The following is a 21,029-nucleotide window of genomic DNA, read 5'->3' as shown; positions in this document are numbered from 1 at the left end:
GAATGAATGGGGGCAGCAGGGGGTGGGGGGGGAGAGCAAGGCAGCTTCCCGGGAACGGGGACGAGACTCCAGGTAGGCACGCAAGGTGCGAGGCACCTGGGGTATCACAACTGAGCCCGAAAGCCCTGCTTGATTGGGAGGGGGGCTTTTTCTGAGCTACCTTACCCGCAAGCTGGCATAGGCTTCTAGGCAGTGTTTATTCACCACCTCTCGGTTCAGCACCCAGCTGGACAGGCAGATTGCCCCACCGGGGTGGCGGGGGGGGCTTCCTAGGGGTTGGGGGAAGAGACAGGGCGGGTACCTCGCCCACGTGAGAGCAACCAGGCTCCGAGGGCGGAGGGACAGGGCCCGCATGCCCGGCAGCGCCCCGTCCCCAGCCCGTATCCCTGTTCCCGAAATCGCCCGCACCCGCGTCTCACACCCGAACCCCACCGTCGGGAGGCCCCGCCCCCCACCCCTTTCCCAGCCGGACGGCAGGGCGGCGCGCCCGTAAATCCCAGAGAAGGAAGTGTCGGAACCGCCCGGGGTCCGGGGAACAAGCAAAGCCCGGGGGGTGGGGACGAGCTCCGCGGCCGCCGCCGGAACCCAAAGCGCGAGGTCGCCGACACCAGGGGACTTACGTTAGCGCAGCACCGCCCTCGCGTGACCCTCTAGCCGCTTCCGGCACGGAAGGACGATGTGGGCGACGCGCGGAGTGCTGCGGACCTGGGCCCTCGGCTTGGCGCGGTCCCCGGGAACCCGGGCCTACGGTGGGGGCGGGGGCGTCTCCTACACGCAGGGCCAGAGCCCAGAGCCGCGGACGCGCGAGTACTTTTACTACGTGGATCATCAGGGCCAGGTGGGCGGGGCCGGGACCTGAGGGAGGCTCCCGTGAGAGGCGGGGCCTGGTGCCGGGTTTCTGCGGGTCGGGGCCAGAGGGAAGACCCTGTGAGGGGCGGGGCCTGAGTAGGCGGGGTCCTTAAAGGAAGGGTACCCGACCTCCGCAGTCGCGCTGGACAGACTGGGGCGCCCGGCCCCGGCCCCAGAGGGTTAGGTCCGAGCGGCCCACCTCCCACACGTGGTTACGCCCTGCGCGCTTTGCATCCCCAGATCCTGCGGCCCCCAGGTCGGGGCCGCCCCGCCTGCTTTGGAAGCCCTGGAGGGGGCATCCTACATATACAGGAGGAAGCAAGTCAGATAGCCTCCGCGGAGGAGGGGCACATCTCATTAGAAACTTGAAAGGGGGAGGGAAGAGGCGCGGGAAAGGCATGCCAACCCAGAGGACCTGTGCATGAGGAAGCAAGGCCGGGGGTGCGGGGTAGATGTGGAGAAAGAAGTCTGCAGGGCCCCCAGGCTTACCTTCCACGCGCCTCCCTGCACACGGTGTGCACAGACGAGCAAAGAAAGCGGACACTGGCCCGGGCTCAGGCCCGCCCAGGCCTTCTCTCCCTGGGGCCGGCTCTGTCGGGATTCCCCCTGGGACTCAAGGGCCACGGTCTGCCTCTCTACAGCTTTTCCTGGATGACTCCAAAATGAAGAACTTCATCACCTGCTTCAAAGGTACTGATGCGCCCTCCTCCCCCACCTTCCCTCTTCCTTCGGGGAAGGCCCTGAAGGGCCCCGCTGCCCAACCACACCAAGGGCACTGGCTGTTCTGCGCTCAAAAGCCCCCTATCTAGAGTGAGGCCTGGGAGGCTGTCCGACCGCCGGCGTCTGCCCTTGGTGTGACCCAGGGCGAGCCCCCTGCCTGGGGCAGTAGGGCCTAGGGGGCCTCGGGGCCCGGCATGCTGAGCAGTCGCGGCCTCCCCCCCACCACAGACCCGCAGTTCCTGGTCATCTTCTTCTCCCGCCTGAGACCCAACCGCAGCGGGCGCTACGAAGCCTCCTTCCCCTTCCTCTCGCCCTGCGGCAGAGAGCGCAACTACCTACGCTGCGAGGACCGTCCCGTGGTCTTCACGCACCTGCTGGCCGCTGGCTCCGAGCCCCCGCGCCTCTCCTACTGCGGCGGCGGCGAGGCCCTGGCCGTGCCCTTCGAGCCGGCGCGCCTACTGCCCCTGTCCTCCAATGGGCGTCTCTACCACCCGGCGCCGGAGCGCGCGGGTGGCGTGGGCCTGGTGCGATCGGCTCTGGCCTTCGAGCTCAGCGCCTGCTTCGAGTACGCGCCCGGCGCGCCCGAGCTGCCCTCGCACGTGCGCTGGCAGGGCAGCCGTTTCGCCCTCACCATGGACCTGGCCCCGCTGCTGCTCGCCACCCCGCCGCCCTGAGCGGCGGGCTCGCAGCCGCTGGCGCCCCCAGCGCCGCTGCGCCCCCCGGGCTGCGTCGCTGCGCACGCGCCACCCGGAGAGAGCGCTGTCCCAATGCGCGTGCGCGGCGGAGGTGCGCCGCGGCCCCGCCCCGCCCGGCGCTGTCCGAGGTGCTGCCGCGGCCCGAGAACCGACGCGGGGAGGGGCGGGGTCACGGGTGCTCTACCCCGTCCGCACACCCCCGGCCTGGGGCGTCCTCGGCGTCCTCGGGTTCGGCCAGCGCTCGCGACGGCAGACCCGGGCTGCCGGGAGGGAGGTGCGGGGGCTCCAGTGCGCGAGCGCGAGCGGCGCCCGCCCCTCCCCCGCCCGGCGCTGCTCTGTGGGCCGGCGTTCGGCGGGGGAGCCGCGCCGCAGGAGTGTCAGGTGAGGGGGCGCCCGACCCAAGGTCAGCGGGCGTGGGGGCGGGATCAGGGGCCATCCCGGCTCTGTCCCCGGCGATCACCGAGAAGGGCGTGCGACCTGGCGGGGACCACGCCCTGCCCTGAACCGGCCCGGGACAGGCCGCGCCGGAGCAGATGCAAGGGGCGCCTTGGGAGATCAAGGCACCCGACTCGGGCCTCGCACTGCGCTGGAGAGCGTCACAGGGCTTCCTCCATTACCCCTCCAACCTCCCCTCCCCGCACAGATGGGCTCCCTGGAGACAGTGACAGCCTTCTCCAAATCCAGTATGTGACGCCCCGCCCCCTGCCCAGCCAGATTAGGGGGTTCTCCGCTGAGTAAAAGGATTTCTGGCCTGGCCTCCCCTGCTCTTCCTGCTTGAATCCTCAATGCTGCCCAGGCCAGCCCTTCCACACGAATCAGCATCTAGTGGGTGTCCGTGTGGGCAGCAGTCCCCTGAGTCTTGAGGAGGAGATCAAGAACCTTCTCTGTTTGAGAGGCCTTGCCACTGGAAGGTAGGTGGGCGCCCTGGGCCAAATCTTTTGCTCAGGGAAATGGATCCTGGGGGCTCAGAGTATGCCCCCTAGTTCTCGGGGTTCTTCACACACCTTCTGAGACATCTGGGAACTGCCCCTGCCTGGGCCAAAGCGATTCCATTAAAACTTTTGCTGTGCCTACTTTTTTTATTTTTATTTATTTATTTTTTTTTTTTGCGGTACGCGGGCCTCTCACTGCTGTGGCCTCTCCCGTCGCGGAGCACAGGCTCCGGATGCGCAGGCTCAGCGGCCATGGCCCACGGGCCCAGCCGCTCCGCGGCACGCGGGATCCTCCCGGACCGGGGCACGAACCCGCGCCCCCCGCATCGGCAGGCGGACTCCCATCCACCGCGCCACCAGGGAAGCCCTGCTGTGCCTGCTTCTCTTCAGTGATCTTAAATAATCATGTGAGTTACAATTTAGAGCAAGATTTAAACAAACACCAAGGCCACTTGGTGTCTTTCCACATGACTCACTCTCCCAATAGGGAGACCAGGTGAACAGGCAGGTGTTCAGAGCAGGGACCATTTGAGGTGGGGCTGGAGGCTAGCTGATAGCACACCCTCAGCCCTACCATCCATGGCTTCATACTGGCTGGCTTCTCAGCCCAGGTCCCCACCTTTACAACTGGACTCATTGTGCCTTGAACTAGACCCAGGCCTTCTCCTCTCTCTAGGATCACAGCTGCATGTGTATAAACCCCAAAACACTACACACTCCTTCAGAGCCCAGGAGATCAGTGTTCCCAGAGCCTACTAAACTACACTAAAACCCAGTTAGTGGCCCAAGGCCCCTCTTTCACACCCCAGCCATTCCAGGGCCCCACCTACCCCCAAAGACGGATGCACCTTTCTCGGAGCCAGCATGGAGAACACAGTCCCACAGCTTCTGAACTGGCTTTTCTATTTGTCTCATCCCCCAATTGTCTAACAATTTCCCTGAGGAAAAGCTCTAATTCTACCTAAGCTGTTCTACCAACCCCCACCCCCAGGAGGGCAGGGCCAGAGGCTGGACAAAACTGTGCCTGTGGCTGGCTGGTGGCTCCCCTGAGACCAGTTGTGCTCATGTCCTCCATCAGTTCACAACAGGTGAATCCCAGGGTTGGGGTCATAGCATGACTTCTAGAGACAAAAATGCCTAGAGTAAACCCTGGGTCAAGGTTAGGTGAGGGCAGGGACGGACACTAGCAGCGTGGAGCCTTGGGCAGAGATGGGATGGGGAGAGAAGTGGGTTGGGGTGGTGTAGGCTCTCCTTCTGTGGCCTGTGTGGCAAGACGGAGGACATGAGAAATTCTAAACCGAAACCCGATGCCCCAGATCTTTATGCTTTTTTATAAACGAAGGCAATGAACGTTTTATTTTATCAGTTTCTTGAACTAATTTCAAACTTCAAAAATCAGACACGGTGTGTACCTCCATCCGTGCTTTTCACGGGCTCTCAAATGTTGGGGACAGGCCTGACAACCTGTGTTTCAGGAGGCACATCCCATCGGGGCCAGACTGTAGGAAGGCTGCTGCGAAGGCTGCAACTTCGTGGCCTGCGGCCGGTCCCGCAAGAGATGGCCCCAGGGGCGCCCGCACTGCTGCTGCTGTCGCTGCTGTCACTGCCGGGTCTCCCGCCTCGCGCTGCCGCCTGCCCTGCCGCCTGCCGCTGCTACAGCGCCACGGTGGAGTGCGGCGCCCTGCGGCTGCGCCTGGTCCCGTCCGGAATCCCGCCCGGGACGCAGGTGGGCACCGACTGGGGCTGCGGGCCAGGGGTGCCCGCGACACGCAGGGATGGTGTGTGAGCCTCCCGGTGGGTGAATGGGGCGCCCTAGGGAAAAGAGAGACCCCCTCAGCGGGGTAAACGCCCTCCCTCCCTCCTCCTGGCACAGACGCTGTTCCTGCAGGACAACAGCATCGCGCGCCTGGAGCCGGGCACCCTGGCACCCCTCGCCTCCCTGCGTCGACTCTACCTGCACAACAACAGCCTGCGCGCCCTGGAGCCAGGCGCCTTCCGTGCGCAGTCGCGCCTGCTGGAGCTGGCGCTCACCGGCAACCAGCTGCGCGGCTTGCGCGTTGGCGCTTTTGCCGGCCTGGCCCAACTGCGCGTGCTCTACCTAGCTGGCAACCAGCTGGTACAGCTGCTGGATTTCACCTTCCTACACTTGCAGGTGAGGGGGGAGGAGTGGGCAAGACGGGCAAGAGGTCCTCCCGCACTGCCACCTGCCTTACCGGGCTGGAGTAGTGAAGGGGAGAAAAGGCAGCCCAGTCTAGCCTGGTAAGAAGGGGACATGTCCCTCAGGGCCCCTTTCCCTGATGACCTATTGTCCCTGCTTCAGCGACTGCAGGAGCTGCACCTGCAGGAAAACAGCATCGAGCTGCTGGAGGACCAGGCCCTGGCCGGGCTCTCCTCGCTGGCACTGCTGGACCTCAGCAGGAACCAGCTGGGCACCATCAGCCAGGAGGCCCTACAGCCCCTGGCCAGCCTGCAGGTCCTGCGCCTCACAGGTACCTCTTTCTGGGGGCAAGGGACTCCCATGCAAAGGTAGCTTCCTTGACCACAGTGGTGGCGGTAGGTAGCCGGCCCAGCTGTGGAGGGGGCTCCAGTGGCAGTGCTCTGGGGGGTCCCACCACCACCCATAGCCATGACAGAAGACTGCTAGGAGTAGGGGTGCTGGCCGGGTTACTGTTGCCTAAGGAAGACAGAAAAAGTATGAGTCCCTGAACAAACTGGACACAGCTGAGCGGCTCACACACTTTAGGGCCAGGAGAGGGCAGGCAGGAAAAAACTGGGAAGATGAGACCAGGACTGGGGACATTTCCTGGAGACAGCACCCGAAGACAAGGCTGGCAGGATGTGCAAAGTTTTAGTGCAGGTGGGATATCTATGTGCCCACAGAGGTTCCCCCCAGATAGCAAGACTTGTCACAGGCAGAGACATCAGAGGAGCGGGGGCTTGCTCAGAGATGAGTGAAGTAAACTGGACGTGCATCACAGAAAGGAGATGGGGGCGGGGTTGGCTGCCCACACTTAAGGAGACTGGGGCCAGAGAAGGGGTGGCAGGGGTCCCCAACTGTGGGAGGTGAGAAAGGGGCTCCTGCTCTGGCCAACAACCTCAACCACACACGCTGTGCTCTGGGGCCGCCCCTGAGCTAGCTACCTGTCCGCTGCTGCTCTGCCCACAGAGAACCCATGGCGCTGTGATTGCGCCTTGCACTGGCTGGGAACCTGGATCAAGGAAGGGGGCCAGCGACTGCTCAGCTCCAGAGACAAGAAAATCACGTGTGCAGAGCCCCCCCGCCTGGCACTTCAGAGTCTCCTGGAAGTATCTGGCAGTAGCCTCATCTGCATCCCACCCTCTGTGCACGTGGAGCCGCTGGAGGTGACAGCCAACCTGGGTGAGGACCTGCGGATTGCCTGCCAGGCTTCCGGCTACCCGCAGCCCCTGGTGACCTGGAGAAAAGTGGCGCAGCCTCGCGAGGGGCCGCCGCAGGCCCAGGCCCAACCTGGAGGCGGGGTGCCGGGCCCAGGTGGGCCCGGGGCATCCGACACGGGCAGCGGCATGCTCTTCCTCACCAACATCACCCTGGCCCACGCTGGCAAATACGAGTGCGAGGCCTCCAACGCCGGCGGCGCCGCCCGCTTGCCCTTCCAGCTTCTGGTCAACCTGTCCCAGCAGCTGCTGCTGGCGCCTGCGCCGCCCCGGGCCGGCGACCCAGTCAGCCACGAGCACCTGCCCGAGGTGGGCGGCATGGCTTTTCGCGCCCTGGGCCTGGCCACGCAGACGGCCATCGCGACGGCCATCGCGCTCCTGGCGCTCACGGCGCTGCTGCTGGCGACCATGATTTGCCGCAGGCGGCGCAGGCGCAAAAAGGCACCAGGGCCTCCCGGGGAGGGCGCGCTCTTCGTCAACGATTACTCGGACGGGCCCTGCACCTTCGCGCAGCTCGAGGAGCTCCGCGACGAGCGGGGCCACGAGATGTTCGTCATCGACCGCTCCAAGCCGCTCTTCGCCGAGGGCCCGGCGGAGGCGGCCGAGGGCGCAGCGCCCGGAGTTGCACAAGGTCTCCCGCTGCAGCCGCCTGCCGCCTACGAGATCCGTTGCTGAGGGGGCGGCGGGGCGGACGCGCGCTGATGACGCGGGCCCCGCAGATTGGCCGGCTCGGCTCGCCCTGCGCATGCTCCAGCGCGATCAGTAAAGGGTGGAAGCTGCGCCGTGTTGCGAGCCGTATATGGGGTTCCTGGGCGTCGGGCGGGGCGGAAGCACCTGCGGACCCCTGAAGATGGAAGTTCTGGGGCGCGAACGGAGGGTAGCCAGGGTAGGCTTCCAACGCCCCACTGAGACCCTCCAGAAAAGACCCCTGCCCAAATAACCAGACCTTCAGCTCTGCAAGTCCGCCTCGGGCCCCGCCGCCCCAGGAAAAGCCTGAACCTCTCTGCGAGGAGGGGCGACGGACTGTGGAGATGTCTAGAGAAGAGATGGGGCGGCAGGCCGTTAAGACATGTCACCCAGTGGCCAGGCTGGGGGTGAGAGCAGAGCAAGAGACAACTCACTCTGACCAGTTAGGACAGAAAAAATAGCCACAGATTTAAGTTCTAAGCACACTGCACGTTTGTACCTTAACGACACCCTCTGGCCCCCAAACCCGGCCGACAGGCAGTCTCCTGTGTGCCAGGGAAAGGAGAACGTTAGGAGGCCCCAGAGTGCCTGGGAGCCCAACCCTCCTTGAAGCAGGCCCCTGTCCAAACTTCCACCCCAGAGCAGTCTGCTCTCGGGGAGGGCCCAAAGGAAAACATCCTCCCTCAGCTCATAGATCCCAGGAACATTCCAAGGAGAGAACCAGGACACCGGAGGGCAGCTAAGTGCAGCCAAACCAAGCAGGGCCATGAAGGCCTGGAATCCAGCCCTCAGGCCCACAGATGGTCAGTGAGTCAGGGGAGCAAGCGCAGGACAAACTGCACAGGGTGCTGCACAAAGCATGGGCATGCTCAAGGTGCGCCCAGGAGCCAAAAAATCGGAGACTAGTGCCTTCGTGCCAGGCCTCCAGCAAGGTCCCAAAGGCTCTGACTACCCAAGGGGCAAGAGGCCTCCAGCAGCCCTGGACCCCAGGACAGCCTAACTCTCACCCAGAGCCTGGAGATCACAGGCTAAAGTAGTCTGCAGCCAGGCGCCCATAGATGTCTGTGGTCCAGAGCACGTGGGCACGGCCTGAGGCCAGTAGCAACTGGTGCAACTCAGCCTCCACGCGGGCAAACTTCTCCTCATTGATGGAGGCTTCCAGCAGGACAGAGGCAGGCGGTGGCCAGGGCAGGCCCTCATAGCAGTCCACGGGGAAAGGGTGCACCACCGTGCGCAGCTCGGCCTGTGCCACCGAGTCCCTCAGGAGCTCCTTGAGGCCCGCCATAGACAGCGGGTTGCCGTAGAGGCCGAGGTAGCGGAGGCTGGCACAACGAGTCAGCACAGGAAGTGTGGCCAGCAGTTGGGTATCGGCAAGCTGGCACTCGGTCAGCTCGAGGTGCAGCAGCGTGGCTGCCGCTGCCTGCAGCAGACCCTGGAAGGGCTCCAGCTGGCTGCCGGACAGGTCGTTGCCACTCAGGTCCAGCTTCTTGAGGTGGACAGCATGGGGGCTCCGTGCCAGGAAACGCAGGTCCTCAGGCAGCAAGGCGCAGAAGGCCAGCTCCAGGCTCTCCAGGGGGCTCTGCAGGGTGCTGCGGAGGACACGAGGGGTCACAAACAGGCTGGGCCAGGGGAAGGCCTCCTGGAGGGGAAGGGAAGGGAAGGGAAGGGCAGGGCAACAGCAGGGCCTGCTCACCTGAGCAGCTGGTCCAGCCGCCCCGAGAGAAGAGAGGAGCCCATGCTGAGCTCCCGCAAACAGGTGAAGCGGCCCATCTGGGCCAGGAAGTAACGGAAGTTGTCCTCGCCGTCCACAGAGGGCTGCCGAGAGTCCCCGTGCACATAGTGTAACCGCAGGCTGGCCAGGTGCTGGAAGCGGGCCACGTGTGGGATGATGACGGACAGGCCTCGCAGGCCCAAGTTGTTGAAGCGCAGGTCCACGCGGCGCAGGCAGCCCGCATCCAGAAGCTGCAGCAGGGCCACGGTATTGCGCATGGGCAGGTCCTCAGCCCGCAGGTCCCGGCAGCAGAGCCGCAGTGGACTGCCCGCGCTGCTACGGAGTGCCTCCCGCAAGAACGCGTAAGAGGCCCGGTTCACCCGCAGGTCCACACGCACCTCCACAGGAACGGGGGCCAGGCCGGGCTCTGCAGTCCTGCCCTGCTGCTGTGCGATGCACGTGCGGGCCACAGCTGCCGTGCAGTCCCACATGCTCATGGTGCCCGGGTCCTGCTCCACGCCGTCATCCAGGAGGCCCGTCATGTCCAGCACCCGCAGCGCGTGCTTCCTGGGAGCACGGGTGGGCTGAGGCAGGAGACAAGGGAACACAGCCCACACCCACTCCCAGCCACCTTAGGACAGGAGCAACATGCCTGTTCCTGCATTGTGCTCTTGCACTAGCCTGGAACCTCTTAGGAGACCCCTTCTGCACCCCCCAGGCCCGAGGGCCCCTCCAGTGAGCCCATACCTGCAGAGGGGCTGTGTGCCAGCCTCAGTCTCCGGGGTGTGGAGCCGGGCAGTCAGCCCCAGGATCACGGCTTGCATGCTCTCTGTGCTAGGCCGCTCCTGCAGCAGGGCCCGGCTGCAGTGGGCACACTCCTGCAGCAGCTGCTGGAAGCTAAGCAGTGGAAAGGGCCACGTGTGCACCAGCTCGCGCAGCACAACGGTCTTCTTGTCCATGAAGGCCACTTTGAAGAGCAAGGGGAAGAGCTCTCGTGGCAGCAGGGGCAAGGCCTGGCAGGCAGCTGACTGGCACTGGAGCACCTGCCGTGTGCTCAGGAACACAAGGGTGTGCATGGTGCTGGGCCGGGCAGGAGGCCACCTGCAGGGAAGGGCCCTTCAGTGGGGAGGACAGACCGCAGGCCTCCACCCCCTCCACGCGCTGGTAGTGGGAAAGCTCAGCATGGTGCTCGGCACAGAGTGGAGAACCATGGCACCAAAGAGCAAGTGCTAGGTGCTTTGCCTTAGGCTAAGGGTAGTGAGAAGGAGAACGAGGCCACCCCCAGTCCCCGCCCTCCAGCACGGGGGCCTCCCTAGGGAGACAAAGCCATCGAGCAGCACATAGACAGCATGGCACCAGAGATGACCAGCTTGCCTGCGTGTGCTTTTGATGGCTGTTACTCTGCAGGGCCCACCATCTGTATTCCAGGCCTCCCAAATCACAATGCCACTTATCAGAGATCTGCTCTTCTGCCCTTCCTTAAAAGTAGGCAAAAACAAACCCCCCTATCCCCCAAGCACTAGAGAGACGGGATACTACCAGGGGGCTGGAAGCTGCATCACAGGACCCTCTCCCAGCCTCCTCAGAAGCCTTGGGAGGCCGCCCTTGGATTCTGTGCAGCACAGCAAAGAAGAGTTGGAAGTACAGATGCAGTTTAATAAACAGCAGGGCAGGTAGAAAAGACCAGAACCCAGACAACCCTGAGTCCAAGGGGCCTGAGTAACCCAAGCCCTCAACACGAGCCCCGGTTCTAACTACTGTCTTCCAGGAGCATTATCAGGCACGGAGACCCTGGAGATTTACAGAAAGAATGCCTCACCCATCGAGATCCTCGCCACCTGCGTAAACGTCTCTCTCATCCCTGGAGAACCATGTTAAGAGACCAAGTCTCAAACCCATGGGATTCAGAGGCCCCACATTAGGGGCCTTTGCTCAGATGGGTAGAGGCAGCTGCCAAAGGGACGTCCAAACTGACAAGGAGCACAAAGGAGGTGCCCGAGAGCACAGGGTACCTGGGTGTCAGCTCTGCTGCTGACTTACTGTGCGCCCGCCTGGCACCTGATCCTCAAAACTGCTTCTGGGTCATCTCCCTGAAAACAGGTTAGACAACTAAGACCTAGGTCTTGCCCGACAGAGGTCACAGCCTGGGTGATGAGCTCGGGAAGGGTGGCAGCCTGGCTCCAGAGCCCCTGCTCTCGCGGACCTCACACACAAGTCCTTAGGACACTGGTTCCTGAGAAGCCCGGGACGTCAACCCTCGGCCTCGCTCTGCCTGTGGACAAATCTCGCGAGGACGATTCATACCTCGCTGTGACAGGACAGACCAACCAAGCACCTGTCACGAGAGGAAACGAAAGCAGCCAGTGTGGTCACCGTGGGAGGAGCCTCTGTGTAGTGGCCGCCGTCCCCCCCACCGGCCCGCGGCTCCGCCGTTTCCCTGAAGATGCCCCCGCCCGGCTCCTCCAAGCCTCGAGCCGCGGGAGGCTCTAAATCCGACGCCCTCCGCCTTCCGGGCGGGGTCTGCCCCTCGAAGCCTGCGCGTCGCCTCCTGGGACCCGAGGCCGCTCAGCCCGGCACCGTGCTCCGGGTCCTCCCCTGCCCGCAGCCACACCGCCTGGGCTCCCACCCCCGCCTCCCGGGCGGCGCCGTCCCGAGCGCCCGCACCGGCCTCGTGCGGCCAGGCAGAGACGGGGACACACGCCACCACGCTCCGTCCCCGGCCGGCAGCCTGCGCTCACCGGGCCCGCAGACGACGCCGCCGCCGCCGCCGCCGCCGCCGCCGCCGCCGGCCCCGCCTCGCCGTACGCCGCGCCCCGCCCAGCGCCGCCGCGCGCCGCGATGACGTTACGCCCCCCCTTGGCTGCCGCCTCAGGGCCCCGCGGATTGGCTGCCCCGGCCCGGCGGCCGCCGCGTCGCCCCGCCTCCAACCCCGCCGAGCTCCCCCAGTGGCTGGCGGCCGGCGTCGCCCTCCTGGCGGGAGATTCCTGGGGCTCCGGGCGCGGGGCAGGGCGACCATGGAGCAGCTGCGGGATGTGCGGGAGCGGCTGCAGGCGTGTAAAGGGAGCGCGCGTTTCGGCGGCGGAGCGGGCGGTTGCCGGGCCAGGTGCGGGCTGCCCGTGGGCGGGGATCTGAGGGAGCGGCATCCGGCTGACGCGCTCCCTTTACAGGAGGACGTGGAAGCGGCGCCCGAGGAGACCCGCGGTGAGCGAGCGGGCGCGGGGCGGAGGCAGCGGCCGGGGACGCGGGCAGGGGGCGGGCGGCCTCCACCCCCACGCCCAGCCGAGCCCTGCCTCCTGAACACCGACACACACCCCCGTCCGGCCCCGCCCTCAGCGCTCCACCGGGACTACCGCACCCTGAAGGAGGCACTGGGTCAGGCCGGCGGCGTCGGGCCTCACGGCTCGGAGCAGTCGCTTCCCGCGGCGGCGGCCGAGGAGGTACCCGGGCTCGACATCCCAGCCTATCGGTCAACTTCCTGTATGCCGGATCCAGGAGGAGTCGTGACCCAGGCTCTGTGGGGCAAAGAACTCAGGGGGCGGGCTGACAGGGTGGAGGAAGGACAGCCCGCACCCTCAGGTCTCCGGGGCTGGAGACACCTCTGTTCCCCCCTGCGCCAGCTTTTCCGTGGCCTAGATCTCTAACGTCTCTTCCTGCAGATGCTGGAGCCCGGCTGCTGGGGGCCCCACCTGAATCGGGCCGCGACCCAGAGCCCCCATCCTCCATCAAGGCTCAGCTCTCAGGGATCTGTGCATGACTACGGGAAGAGGCTTAAGGCCAACCTAAAGGGCAGTCTGCAGGTGAGGGTCGGGCAGGCAGTGCATCCAGCCTGGGTCCAGAGCTACGCTTGGCCCAGAAGCAGGATCAGCAGGCAGCCAACCCTGTTAAGTCTTTCACACGTGTTCACGTGCACACACACAACTCCAGCATTTCCCAGAGCGCAGCTCTCCAGAAGAGCTCAGCGTCGCCCCTACTCTCGACTTCTTTTACGTCCCAGCCTTAGGTTTCTCACATCGCCCAGCTGTTACAGGTGGGGCCTCCAGCAGGTTTCAGAGTCTGCAGCACCCCAAGGGCCTCAGTTCCTGCTTGCTTATCTCTCCCTCCCAGGCTGGGCCAGCCCTGGGCCGAATACCCCGGCTTACACGAAGATCCTCCTCCAAGATGCCTTCCCCAGGGCCACCAGGCACAGGAGCTGCCACCATCTCTCCAGAAGAAGTCAGTGAGGTGCCCCCCCAGCCTCCCAGGCCCGAGCTGAGGCCAGGCCGGCCCCAGCAGTTGAGGGCATCCCTGAGCCTGCGGCTGGGCTCCCTAGACCCAGGCTGGCTGCAGCGGTGTCACAACAGGACCTCAGATTTTCTGGGGGTTTCCAGGGCCTGCCAGCCTTGCCTGGGTGCAGAGGAGTCCCAGCTTCTTACTCCAGGTGTTGCATCTGTCTTCGGTCCCAGCGCTGGCCCTGAGGTGCCTTTACAGGGCCCAGAGACTCCAACCCTACTAGCAGCTGGTATCAGTGCAGGGAACTCGCAGCCTGGTACCCGTCAAGGCAAAAAGCGGAGATGGAGTGGGGAGCTGGAGGGAAGCCCTGCACAGACCCAGCAGGACAGCGGCCAAGCAGGACCCCTGCCTGCAGGAGCTGGGGCTGCAGCGCCTACACAAGACTGTGCAGAGCAGCCTGTGCGGGCACAGCCCCCCAGCAAGCCCCCAGCCCCCAGGTATCACTGCCCTAGCCTCCCAGCAGCGCTGCCTTCAGTCGCGCCACGGTGGGGAGGGCTGTGGGTGCAGTCGACCTGTGCGTCTCTTCTAGACTTGCTGTCCAGAACAGGGGGAACTATGTGCGACTCAACATGAAGCAGAAACGCTACGTACGGGGCCCGGCCTCAAGGGGCAGGCTCCTTCGCAAGCAGGTGAGAAGGTGGTGCCGGATGTTCCCGCCCACCTGCCTTGCTTCTTGCTCTGTGAGTCTCCTTTGCGTCCCCACCAGGTATGGAAGCAGAAGTGGCAGAAGAAAGGAGAGTGCTTTGGGGGTGGTCAGCGCAGAGCCACAGCCCAGGATTCTTGCTCCCAGTGTGGGCAGCTCGGTCACGGGGCATCCCAGTGCCCTCAGCCAGGTGAGGCCTCTGCCCTGGGGGGTGGCTTGGGCCAGCGCTGCTCGCAGGGGTTGTTGTGCCCTCCTAACTCCTGCCCCTGGTCCAGAACTTACCCTGGCCCCTCAGAAGGAGGGTGGCAAGGATGAGGGTGGCGCACAGACCCGGGCCACGTTCAAGGAAGTATCCCAGAGAATGGGCGCTGCCTGCCGCCAACTCTGCTGAGCAAAGAGGTGGAGGAGAGGTTGTAGCAAGTGGCTTTCTTGCCAGAGTGACCCCAGACCAGCCCGGAGCTCCTGTCCTACCCTGTCTCATCTGCTCTCGGCAGGTGAAGAGGACACAGAGCCTGCAGGGCCTGAGCTGCTGGTGCCCACAGGGCAGTCTGTGCCCAAGGCTCCTTGTCCGCCTCCTGTGCCACCACTCTATCCGCCAGGGCCTTTGGGGCAGGTGGTAGGTGAGTAGACGCCTACCAGCTCCAGAGCCTTGACTGGGAGGTGGGGGCGACTCGGGGCCATGCTGACTGATACCTGTGTCCACAGACACGCCAGCTGAGGTGCTTCAGGCCCTGGAGCAGCTGGGGCACCAAGCCTTCTACCCTTTGCAGGAGCGTGTGGTCATGCGGATCCTGTCTGGTGAGTACGGCCGGCAGGGGGCGCGGTGGGACTGCGGCTGGGCCACAGAGCTGTGCTCTTGACCCTCTCGGTAAAACCCAGGTGTGTCCACGTTGCTGGTACTGCCTACGGGGGCTGGTAAGTCCCTGTGCTACCAGCTCCCCGCATTGCTCTACTTCCGGCGAAGCCCCTGCCTCACGCTGGTCATTTCTCCTCTCATGTCGCTCATGGACAACCAGGTTGGTGGACAGGGTCTTTGCGTAGGTGCAGAAGGCGAGAGCTGGTACCCGTGGCTCTGCTGACCCGCTTGGGCTGCTGCTTCTTGCCCCACCCCCACCCCCGAGTGGCAAGTCGCCAGGCCATTTTCAGCGCTGTCTATGAGCTGGCAGTGGCCCAAAGGCAGCAGGGACACAGCTGGCTAGACCCAGGCCCACCCACAAGAGGAGCAGCTTGGGGGAGGGGGCGTCCCCATGGGGACCTGTCTCCAGTGCTCCTGAGTCCAAGCCCACAGGTGGCTCTGAACTCTTAGTCACAGGACCCAGGACCTGGGTTTTTCCCCCTCTAGATCCTGGAGGGGACACAGCAGTAGTTGTCCGGCCAAACCATTCTAGGAGGCATGTGGGGAAGGGCCAGGGCTGGTGGCCTGTGACAGGCTGTGCTCCTGTACCTGCAGGTTTCCGGCTTGCCCCCGGGCCTGAAGGCGGTGTGCATTCACTCGGGGATGACTAAGAAGGAGCGGGCCTCCGCCCTGCAGAAGGTAAGGGGCCCTCACAGGGCGAGAGCGGCAGAGGCAGCAGGCAGACCCCCTGGGCGGTGCTCCTGACCTTGCCGTCATCCTCAGGTTCGGTCAGCCCAGGTGCAAGTGCTGATGCTGTCGCCAGAGGCGCTAGTTGGGGCGGGGGGCGATGCCCTCCTCGCTCAGCTGCCACTGGTCGCCTTTGCCTGTATCGACGAGGCCCACTGTCTCTCCCAGTGGTCCCACAACTTCCGGCCCTGCTACCTGCGTGTCTGCCAGGTAAGCCTTGTGTGGGGGGGCGGGGGGGGGTGCTACGTGAGCAGACCAAGGAAGGCTGGGCATCTCACCACTCCTCTCCACGCAGGTGTTGCGGGAATGCGTGGGTATAAGCTGCTTCCTGGGTCTCACAGCCACGGCCACGCGCAGCAGTGCCCTTGACGTGGCCCGGCACCTGGGCGTGGCCGAAGAGTCTATCCTCAGGGGGCCGGGCACCATCCCTGCCAACCTGCACCTCTCTGTGTCTTCGGACAGGGACCCAGAGCAGGTAAGCACGCACGCGCGGGCCGAGCAGAGGCCCTGCCTTCCGACTGCTCGTGCTCAGCCTCGTTCTCTCCAGGCTCTGGTGACGCTGCTGCAGAGTGATCGTTTCCGTGCCCTGGACTCTGTCATCGTCTACTGTAACAGACGAGAGGACACGGAGCGTGTCGCTGGCCTGCTGCGCACCTGCCTGCGTGAGGCCCAGGCCCCAGGATCCCGAGGTGAGGTGGAGGCAGGCCTGCACTCGACAGATGGGCCCCGGGCACATGCCCCACCTGACCATCGTGGGTCTTCCCTGCAGGCCGAGCCCCGGAGGCTGTGGCTGAAGCCTACCATGCCGGCATGGGCAGCCGGGAGCGGCGGCGGGTGCAACGGGCCTTCATGGAGGGCCGGCTGCGGGTGGTGGTGGCCACGGTGGCCTTCGGGATGGGGCTGGACCGGCCAGACGTGCGGGCCGTGCTGCACCTGGGGTTGCCCCCAAGCTTTGAGAGCTACGTGCAGGCTGTGGGCCGGGCTGGGCGTGATGGGCAGCCTGCACAGTGCCACGTCTTCCTCCGGCCCCAGGTGGGTACCCGTCCCCCCACCGCTCCCCCAGCCCCGCCCCCTGCTGCGGCCCCTCATTCACGCTGCTCTGCTGCAGGGTGAGGATCTGTGGGAGCTGCGCAGACACGTTCACGCCAACGTCATCGACTTCCTCGCCGTGAAGAGGCTGGTGCAGCGCGTGTTCCCTCCCTGTGCTTGCGCCCGGCAGCCCCCAGAGCAGCAGGGAGACGAGAGCCAGGAAGGGCACTCGGCCAGGGTCCTCGTGGCTACATCTCCCCAGGACGCTGACCATCCCAGCCTCGAGCACACAACCCGGTGCCCGGGCCACAAGCGGGCGCTCCCGGTGCAGCCAACCGTGCAAGCCCTGGATTTGCCCGAGGAGGGTGAGGAGCAGGGAGCGTGGGGGGGGGACACCCCAGCACCCCCGCATCTTCTGAGCCCTGCTCTGCCCCTAGCCATCGAGACTCTGCTGTGCTACCTTGAGCTGCACCCACAGCGTTGGCTGAAGCTGCTGGCGCCCACCTATGCCTGCTGCCACCTGCGCTGCCCCGGGGGCCCCACCCAGCTCCAGGCCCTGGCCCGCAGGTGAGCGCAATCCCACCCCGGGCTTAGGACCGGGACAGAGAACCAGGGCTGCCAGTCACACGTCCCTTCCCCTGGTACAGGTGTCCCCCACTGGCTGTGTGTTTGGCCCGGCAGTGCCCCAAGATGACAGGTGGGGGAAGCAGTTCTGTGGAGCTGGACGTGGTCGAGCTGGCAGACTCCATGGGCTGGGAGCTGGCCCCCGTGCGGCGGGCTCTCCACCAGCTGCGGTGGGATCCAGAGCCCGGGACAGGTGCGCCCGCCCCCAGCCCTGCTTGCCTCCTGTTTGCCGCCTTTCTGCCAGTTTCTGACACCCTATCTGGCAGGTGTGCCTCAGGGCACGGGGGTGCTGGTGGAGTTCAGGGAGCTGGCCTTCCACCTGCACAGCCCCGGGGACCTGACAGCCCAGGAGAGGGACCAGATCTGTGACTTCCTGCACGGCCGCGTGCAGGCCCGTGAGCGAGAAGCCCTGGCCCGCCTGCACCGCACCTTCCGGGCTTTCCACAGGTGCAGGAGGGGCTGGGCAGGGCCTGGGTCACCCCATCCTCCCCAAGGTGGGCCGCTCTGACAGGTTTTCCCCACCCCAGCGTGGCCTTCCCCAGTTGCGGGCCGTGTCTGGAGCAGCCCGATGAGGCACGCAGCGGCAGGCTCAAGGCCCTGCTCAGCCACTACTTCGAGGAGGAGTTAGAAGCACCGGGGGGCGTGGAGGCCGAGGAGGACCCTGAGCCAGGACAGGCCAGGGTGAGTGTCAGGGCCTCCGGGGAGCGGGGAGGGGGAGAGGAGGAGAGGAGTTGCAGAGAGGACGCACCCCGGCGGCAGGCACACACCTGCCTCCCGCCCCTCACCGAGCACTGCAGAACAGCATGCCACGTGTCCCCACCGGCAGCTCCAGGACTGGGAGGACCAGATCCGCCGGGACATCCGCCACCTCCTGTCCTCGTGGCCAGAGCAGCGGTTCTCGGGCAGGGCTGTGGCCCGGATCTTCCACGGCATCGGTGCGGACCTGGGAGGCCCAGCCCTGAGCAAGGCGGGGGCTGGGGGCAGACCTGGCCGGAGTCGTCAGAGCCGTGTCTCCTCCCACTGCAGGAAGCCCCTGCTATCCGGCCCAGGTGTACGGGCGGGACAAGCGCTTCTGGAGAAAGTACCTGCACCTGAGCTTCCATGCCCTCATGCACTTGGCCACAGAGGAGATCCTGCTGTGGGGCTGCTGACCACTCTGCCGCGGAAGGACCCAGTTCCCCCACGTCACAAGCAGGGGCCTGAGCAGGGGCTGCGTGGCCACAGCATGGGGGGGTGTCAGGTGCAGCAGGTCCTCGAGGCAAAGATGGGCGTAGATATCAGTGGCCAGGACAGCGACCAACCACTCTGGACAAAGGCCACCACCAGTAGCGTGCAGAATAAAGTGCAGAATAAAAGATGCTCGAGCCATTTTCAGGAACCCTTCTTCCAGCGCGGACAACCCCCCAGTCTGAGGACAACCTTGCACGTCACTCATCCCGGACACAGTCCGAAGGCACGCTCCACTTTATTGATAAGTCTGGCCACCCAGTTCAGGCCAGGGTGTTGGGTGCAAGGCCCAGGTACAGCATGGGCATGGCTGAGAGAGCGAGGAAGACGGAGAAGCAGAGGCGTGGCCCCAGGCTGTCAGCCAGGGCTCCAGCCAGCGTGCCCATCAGCAGCTTCCCCAGCAGCTCCAGAGTGGCCAGGAGACTGTAGTGTGTGGCCTGCTGGGGGAGGGGGAGTCACGTCAGGACCTGCTTGGACTCCAGTCCTGCAGCCCCTGGCGTTGCAGCCACATGCCCTCACCTGCAGGGCACTTGGTGCCAGCTGGCTGCAGCGCATCATCAGGGTGAAGGTGGTGGTTGTGACCAGGCCCCCCAGGAAGTGCTGCAGACACAGGCTCAGCAGGGCTGCACCTGGGAGGGCTGAGGTCAGCAGGGCCCAGGACTCCAAGCTCCTCCCCGCTGTGGCCCACCCCTCACCTCTCAGGACTGTGCTGGGGGCCAGGCTGGCCCCAGGGCTGTCCAGGTGAAAGAGCACGGCAGTCTGGCAGGCCAGGCCCCCAAGACGGAACTGAAGCGCTGACTTCAACAGGGGCAGTGGCTGCCTGGGGTGGGGTGATGGGGCAGGTCAGAGGGCGCGGGGAAGGAAGGGGAGACAGGTGGGCGGGGGAGGCTGAGGGGGGCTCACCGGCGCCTGGCCAGGAGGGCCCCACTCAGGGATGAGCCAGCAATGGAGCAGGCCACAGCGCCCACACCATTCCACATCCCCAGCTCTGGGGCAGAGATGCCGCAGTCCAGCAGGAGCAGTGGGAACAGGCCGCTGGTGCCCTGCTCACCTGTGGAGAGAGTCAGCAGGGGTGGTTGGCACACCTCCACCTGGGTCTCAGTCATGCTCCCCCAGCCCTGCCTTTTTCCTGGGCCACAGATGCCAGGAGGCAGCTGGGGCTGGGCTTCGACGACGCTCAGGGTCAGCGTGAAGCAGCTCAGTGAGGCCCAAGGGAGTGTGGCTGGAGCTGGACCTGCAGAGGGCCGGGCTGGGCTCCAGACTTCAGGTCAGACCCCAAAGAGGAAAGGCAGCCCTGCAAGTGAGTTCCAGGGCTCCTGGGGACCCACCCCTGCTGTTCCTGACTCACCCAGCTTGTAGGTGAGCACGAAGCCCACTGTCCACAGGGTTCCAGGCACGGCCAGCAAGTCCTGCCCAAGGTGCAGGGTGTGTCGGGGGTGTTCTGAGGGCAGAGGTGTGGGAAGCTGTTGCAGGGCTGGTGCCACCCAGGTCAAGGCAGCAGCCAACCAATAAGTGGCAGCCAGGAGCAGAAAGAGCAGGGGCCAGGATAGGGTGGGCACAAAGGCCAGCAGCCCACCCCCAGCCAGCACCGCCCCCAGCTTGTATGCGACCACCTGCACAGTGTTGCCAGGCCCCAGCTCTGCGGGCTCCAGGAGCCGTACAGCCAGCGTGTCCAGGGCCACATCCTGCACAGCTGCAGCCAGATTCAGCAGCAGAAGCAGCCCCGCCACCGTGACAGGCAGACCGGCCTGACCAGCTGCGGCGGGAGGGTGGGATGCCAGCAGCCCACACACCAGGCCCAGAGCAGCTGTGCTGAGCGTCAGCCAGGCCCTTGGGGAGCCCCGAGTGTCCACCAGCGGGGCCCACACAAGCTTGAACAGCCACGGTGCATACAGCGCCTTGGCCAGTCCCACGCGTGTCAGGGAGAGGCCGCGGGCCCGCAGCAGCACGGGCAGCAGCCCAGACTGCAGCCCATAGGGCAGGCCCTGCACCAGGTAAAGGCCGGCCAGCGGCAGCAGCTTCCCACGCATGGCGAGGAGGCCGGGCGCTGGGGCGGGGGCGGGGGCCCAAGCTCTAGTGGCTGGGTCTGGGTTCAAGGCTGGCCGGGGCGGCATGAGAGGTTCCACTCAGAGTAGGAGCAGGGTGCTTCCGAGGGGGGGGTCCGGTCCGGTCGGGATGGGGTCAGGGGTCTCAGAGCGGCACGGCTCTGGGGCTGGGCCAGGGTTGGACAGGCTGGCGTCCGCACCCGCGCCCTTGGGTCCTGGGGGCGTCAGAACCCCAAAGAACTGCAGGCCTCCTCCACGGCGGCCCTGGGGCAGCGCTCTGGCCCGGGCGGCGCAACTCGGAGACGCGGCAGCCATAGAGAACGCGGGCGGGCTAGAGCGCCGGCCGCCTTCTGGCGCCCCCGGTGGCCAGCTGTCCTCGAACGTCGGAAGCGGCCGAACCCGCAGCCCATTCAGGTCCCTCCCAGGGCTATCAGATCCGGTCCCCAGACCCTAACAATCCGGAAGTGCTTCCTGGTGTCTCACCTGGAGCCTGGTGGCCGCAGGGTCCACTGGGCCCTCCACGGAGGACCCACTGTCTACTACCGCTTACATCGGGTGCTGGACCCTCACCTCGCTGTGCTAGTGGTCTCGGCGCCCTCCCC

At 65.4% G+C, this 21,029-nt stretch overlaps 5 protein-coding genes across 29 annotated transcripts; 3 read left to right on the top strand and 2 right to left on the bottom strand.

Annotated features, from left to right (window-relative positions):
* The first annotated feature begins 517 nt into the window (after positions 1-517).
* On the top strand, positions 518-3,342 carry C17H8orf82 (chromosome 17 C8orf82 homolog). The gene is made up of 3 exons (XM_060128407.1): positions 518-838; positions 1,491-1,539; positions 1,798-3,342. The coding sequence occupies exons 1-3, from the start codon at positions 677-679 to the stop codon at positions 2,241-2,243; spliced, it is 657 nt and encodes a 218-aa protein (XP_059984390.1). The 5' UTR covers positions 518-676; the 3' UTR covers positions 2,244-3,342.
* Positions 3,343-3,429: 87 nt separating this feature from the next.
* On the top strand, positions 3,430-7,389 carry LRRC24 (leucine rich repeat containing 24). Of its 2 annotated transcripts, XM_060128361.1 has the most exons (6): positions 3,430-3,603; positions 4,188-4,284; positions 4,672-4,922; positions 5,070-5,348; positions 5,517-5,685; positions 6,363-7,389. In XM_060128361.1, exons 1-6 carry the CDS (start codon positions 3,430-3,432, stop codon positions 7,283-7,285), a joined length of 1,893 nt encoding a protein of 630 aa, XP_059984344.1. In that variant the 3' UTR covers positions 7,286-7,389. The 2 variants fall into 2 exon arrangements, with proteins under 2 accessions (XP_059984344.1, XP_059984345.1); XM_060128362.1 differs by lacking the exon at positions 4,188-4,284 and having other exon boundaries at positions 3,467-3,603.
* Positions 4,140-11,764, bottom strand: LRRC14 (leucine rich repeat containing 14). Of its 23 annotated transcripts, none has more exons than XM_060128398.1 (7): positions 10,828-11,306; positions 9,756-10,109; positions 9,407-9,575; positions 8,991-9,259; positions 8,305-8,886; positions 6,684-7,454; positions 4,350-5,008 (listed from the first exon to the last, which is right to left on the bottom strand). In XM_060128398.1, exons 1-5 carry the CDS (start codon positions 10,905-10,907, stop codon positions 8,319-8,321), a joined length of 1,440 nt encoding a protein of 479 aa, XP_059984381.1. In that variant the 5' UTR covers positions 10,908-11,306; the 3' UTR covers positions 4,350-5,008; positions 6,684-7,454; positions 8,305-8,318. The 23 variants fall into 23 exon arrangements, with proteins under 23 accessions (XP_059984368.1, XP_059984365.1, XP_059984381.1 ...); XM_060128392.1 differs by having other exon boundaries at positions 4,352-5,008; positions 8,991-9,575; positions 11,021-11,098; positions 11,212-11,737; XM_060128393.1 differs by having other exon boundaries at positions 4,352-5,008; positions 8,991-9,575; positions 11,049-11,098; positions 11,212-11,737.
* Positions 11,765-12,007: 243 nt separating this feature from the next.
* On the top strand, positions 12,008-18,523 carry RECQL4 (RecQ like helicase 4). Its single transcript, XM_060128342.1, is given in 20 exon segments — positions 12,008-12,445; positions 12,665-12,805; positions 13,113-13,730; positions 13,733-13,906; positions 13,984-14,110; positions 14,415-14,540; positions 14,626-14,718; positions 14,800-14,936; positions 15,371-15,454; positions 15,539-15,712; positions 15,798-15,977; positions 16,050-16,191; positions 16,272-16,534; positions 16,611-16,896; positions 16,969-17,098; positions 17,179-17,348; positions 17,422-17,602; positions 17,683-17,836; positions 17,982-18,090; positions 18,182-18,523. Coding segments are annotated over 20 exon segments (3,837 nt in total). The 5' UTR covers positions 12,008-12,022; the 3' UTR covers positions 18,307-18,523.
* Positions 18,524-18,604: 81 nt separating this feature from the next.
* On the bottom strand, positions 18,605-20,758 carry MFSD3 (major facilitator superfamily domain containing 3). Of its 2 annotated transcripts, none has more exons than XM_060128406.1 (5): positions 19,731-20,758; positions 19,286-19,433; positions 19,078-19,202; positions 18,902-19,011; positions 18,605-18,819 (listed from the first exon to the last, which is right to left on the bottom strand). In XM_060128406.1, exons 1-5 carry the CDS (start codon positions 20,494-20,496, stop codon positions 18,646-18,648), a joined length of 1,323 nt encoding a protein of 440 aa, XP_059984389.1. In that variant the 5' UTR covers positions 20,497-20,758; the 3' UTR covers positions 18,605-18,645. The 2 variants fall into 2 exon arrangements, with proteins under 2 accessions (XP_059984389.1, XP_059984388.1); XM_060128405.1 differs by having other exon boundaries at positions 18,605-18,822; positions 19,731-20,756.
* Between the last annotated feature and the right edge of the window lie 271 nt (positions 20,759-21,029).

This window comes from Lagenorhynchus albirostris, chromosome 17 (assembly GCF_949774975.1).
Source record: "Lagenorhynchus albirostris chromosome 17, mLagAlb1.1, whole genome shotgun sequence".
Taxonomy (NCBI): domain Eukaryota; kingdom Metazoa; phylum Chordata; class Mammalia; order Artiodactyla; family Delphinidae; genus Lagenorhynchus; species Lagenorhynchus albirostris.
Note: the sequence above shows the minus strand (reverse complement) of the source record. Positions and strands in the feature narration are given on the sequence as shown.

Excerpts from the sequence above, each read along its gene's own strand:
- C17H8orf82 (XM_060128407.1), top strand. The coding sequence starts at position 677 with ATGTGGGCGACGCGCGGAGTGCTGCGGACCTGGGCCCTCGGCTTGGCG. Across the intron at positions 839-1,490 it reads ACGTGGATCATCAGGGCCAG|CTTTTCCTGGATGACTCCAA; the intron begins GTGGGCGGGGCC and ends GCCTCTCTACAG. Across the intron at positions 1,540-1,797 it reads CTTCATCACCTGCTTCAAAG|ACCCGCAGTTCCTGGTCATC; the intron begins GTACTGATGCGC and ends CCCCCACCACAG.
- LRRC24 (XM_060128361.1), top strand. The coding sequence starts at position 3,430 with ATGCGCAGGCTCAGCGGCCATGGCCCACGGGCCCAGCCGCTCCGCGGC. Across the intron at positions 3,604-4,187 it reads CAGTGATCTTAAATAATCAT|GAGGGCAGGGCCAGAGGCTG; the intron begins GTGAGTTACAAT and ends CCCCACCCCCAG. Across the intron at positions 5,686-6,362 it reads GCAGGTCCTGCGCCTCACAG|AGAACCCATGGCGCTGTGAT; the intron begins GTACCTCTTTCT and ends CTCTGCCCACAG.
- LRRC14 (XM_060128381.1), bottom strand. The coding sequence starts at position 10,907 with ATGGGTTTGAGACTTGGTCTCTTAACATGGTTCTCCAGGGATGAGAGA. Across the intron at positions 10,110-10,827 it reads GGTGGCGAGGATCTCGATGG|GTGGCCTCCTGCCCGGCCCA; the intron begins GTGAGGCATTCT and ends CCTTCCCTGCAG. Across the intron at positions 8,887-8,990 it reads CGGCTGGACCAGCTGCTCAG|CACCCTGCAGAGCCCCCTGG; the intron begins GTGAGCAGGCCC and ends TGTCCTCCGCAG.
- MFSD3 (XM_060128405.1), bottom strand. The coding sequence starts at position 20,496 with ATGCCGCCCCGGCCAGCCTTGAACCCAGACCCAGCCACTAGAGCTTGG. Across the intron at positions 19,203-19,285 it reads GCCCTCCTGGCCAGGCGCCG|GCAGCCACTGCCCCTGTTGA; the intron begins GTGAGCCCCCCT and ends ACCCCACCCCAG. Across the intron at positions 18,823-18,901 it reads TGGCACCAAGTGCCCTGCAG|CAGGCCACACACTACAGTCT; the intron begins GTGAGGGCATGT and ends CCCCTCCCCCAG.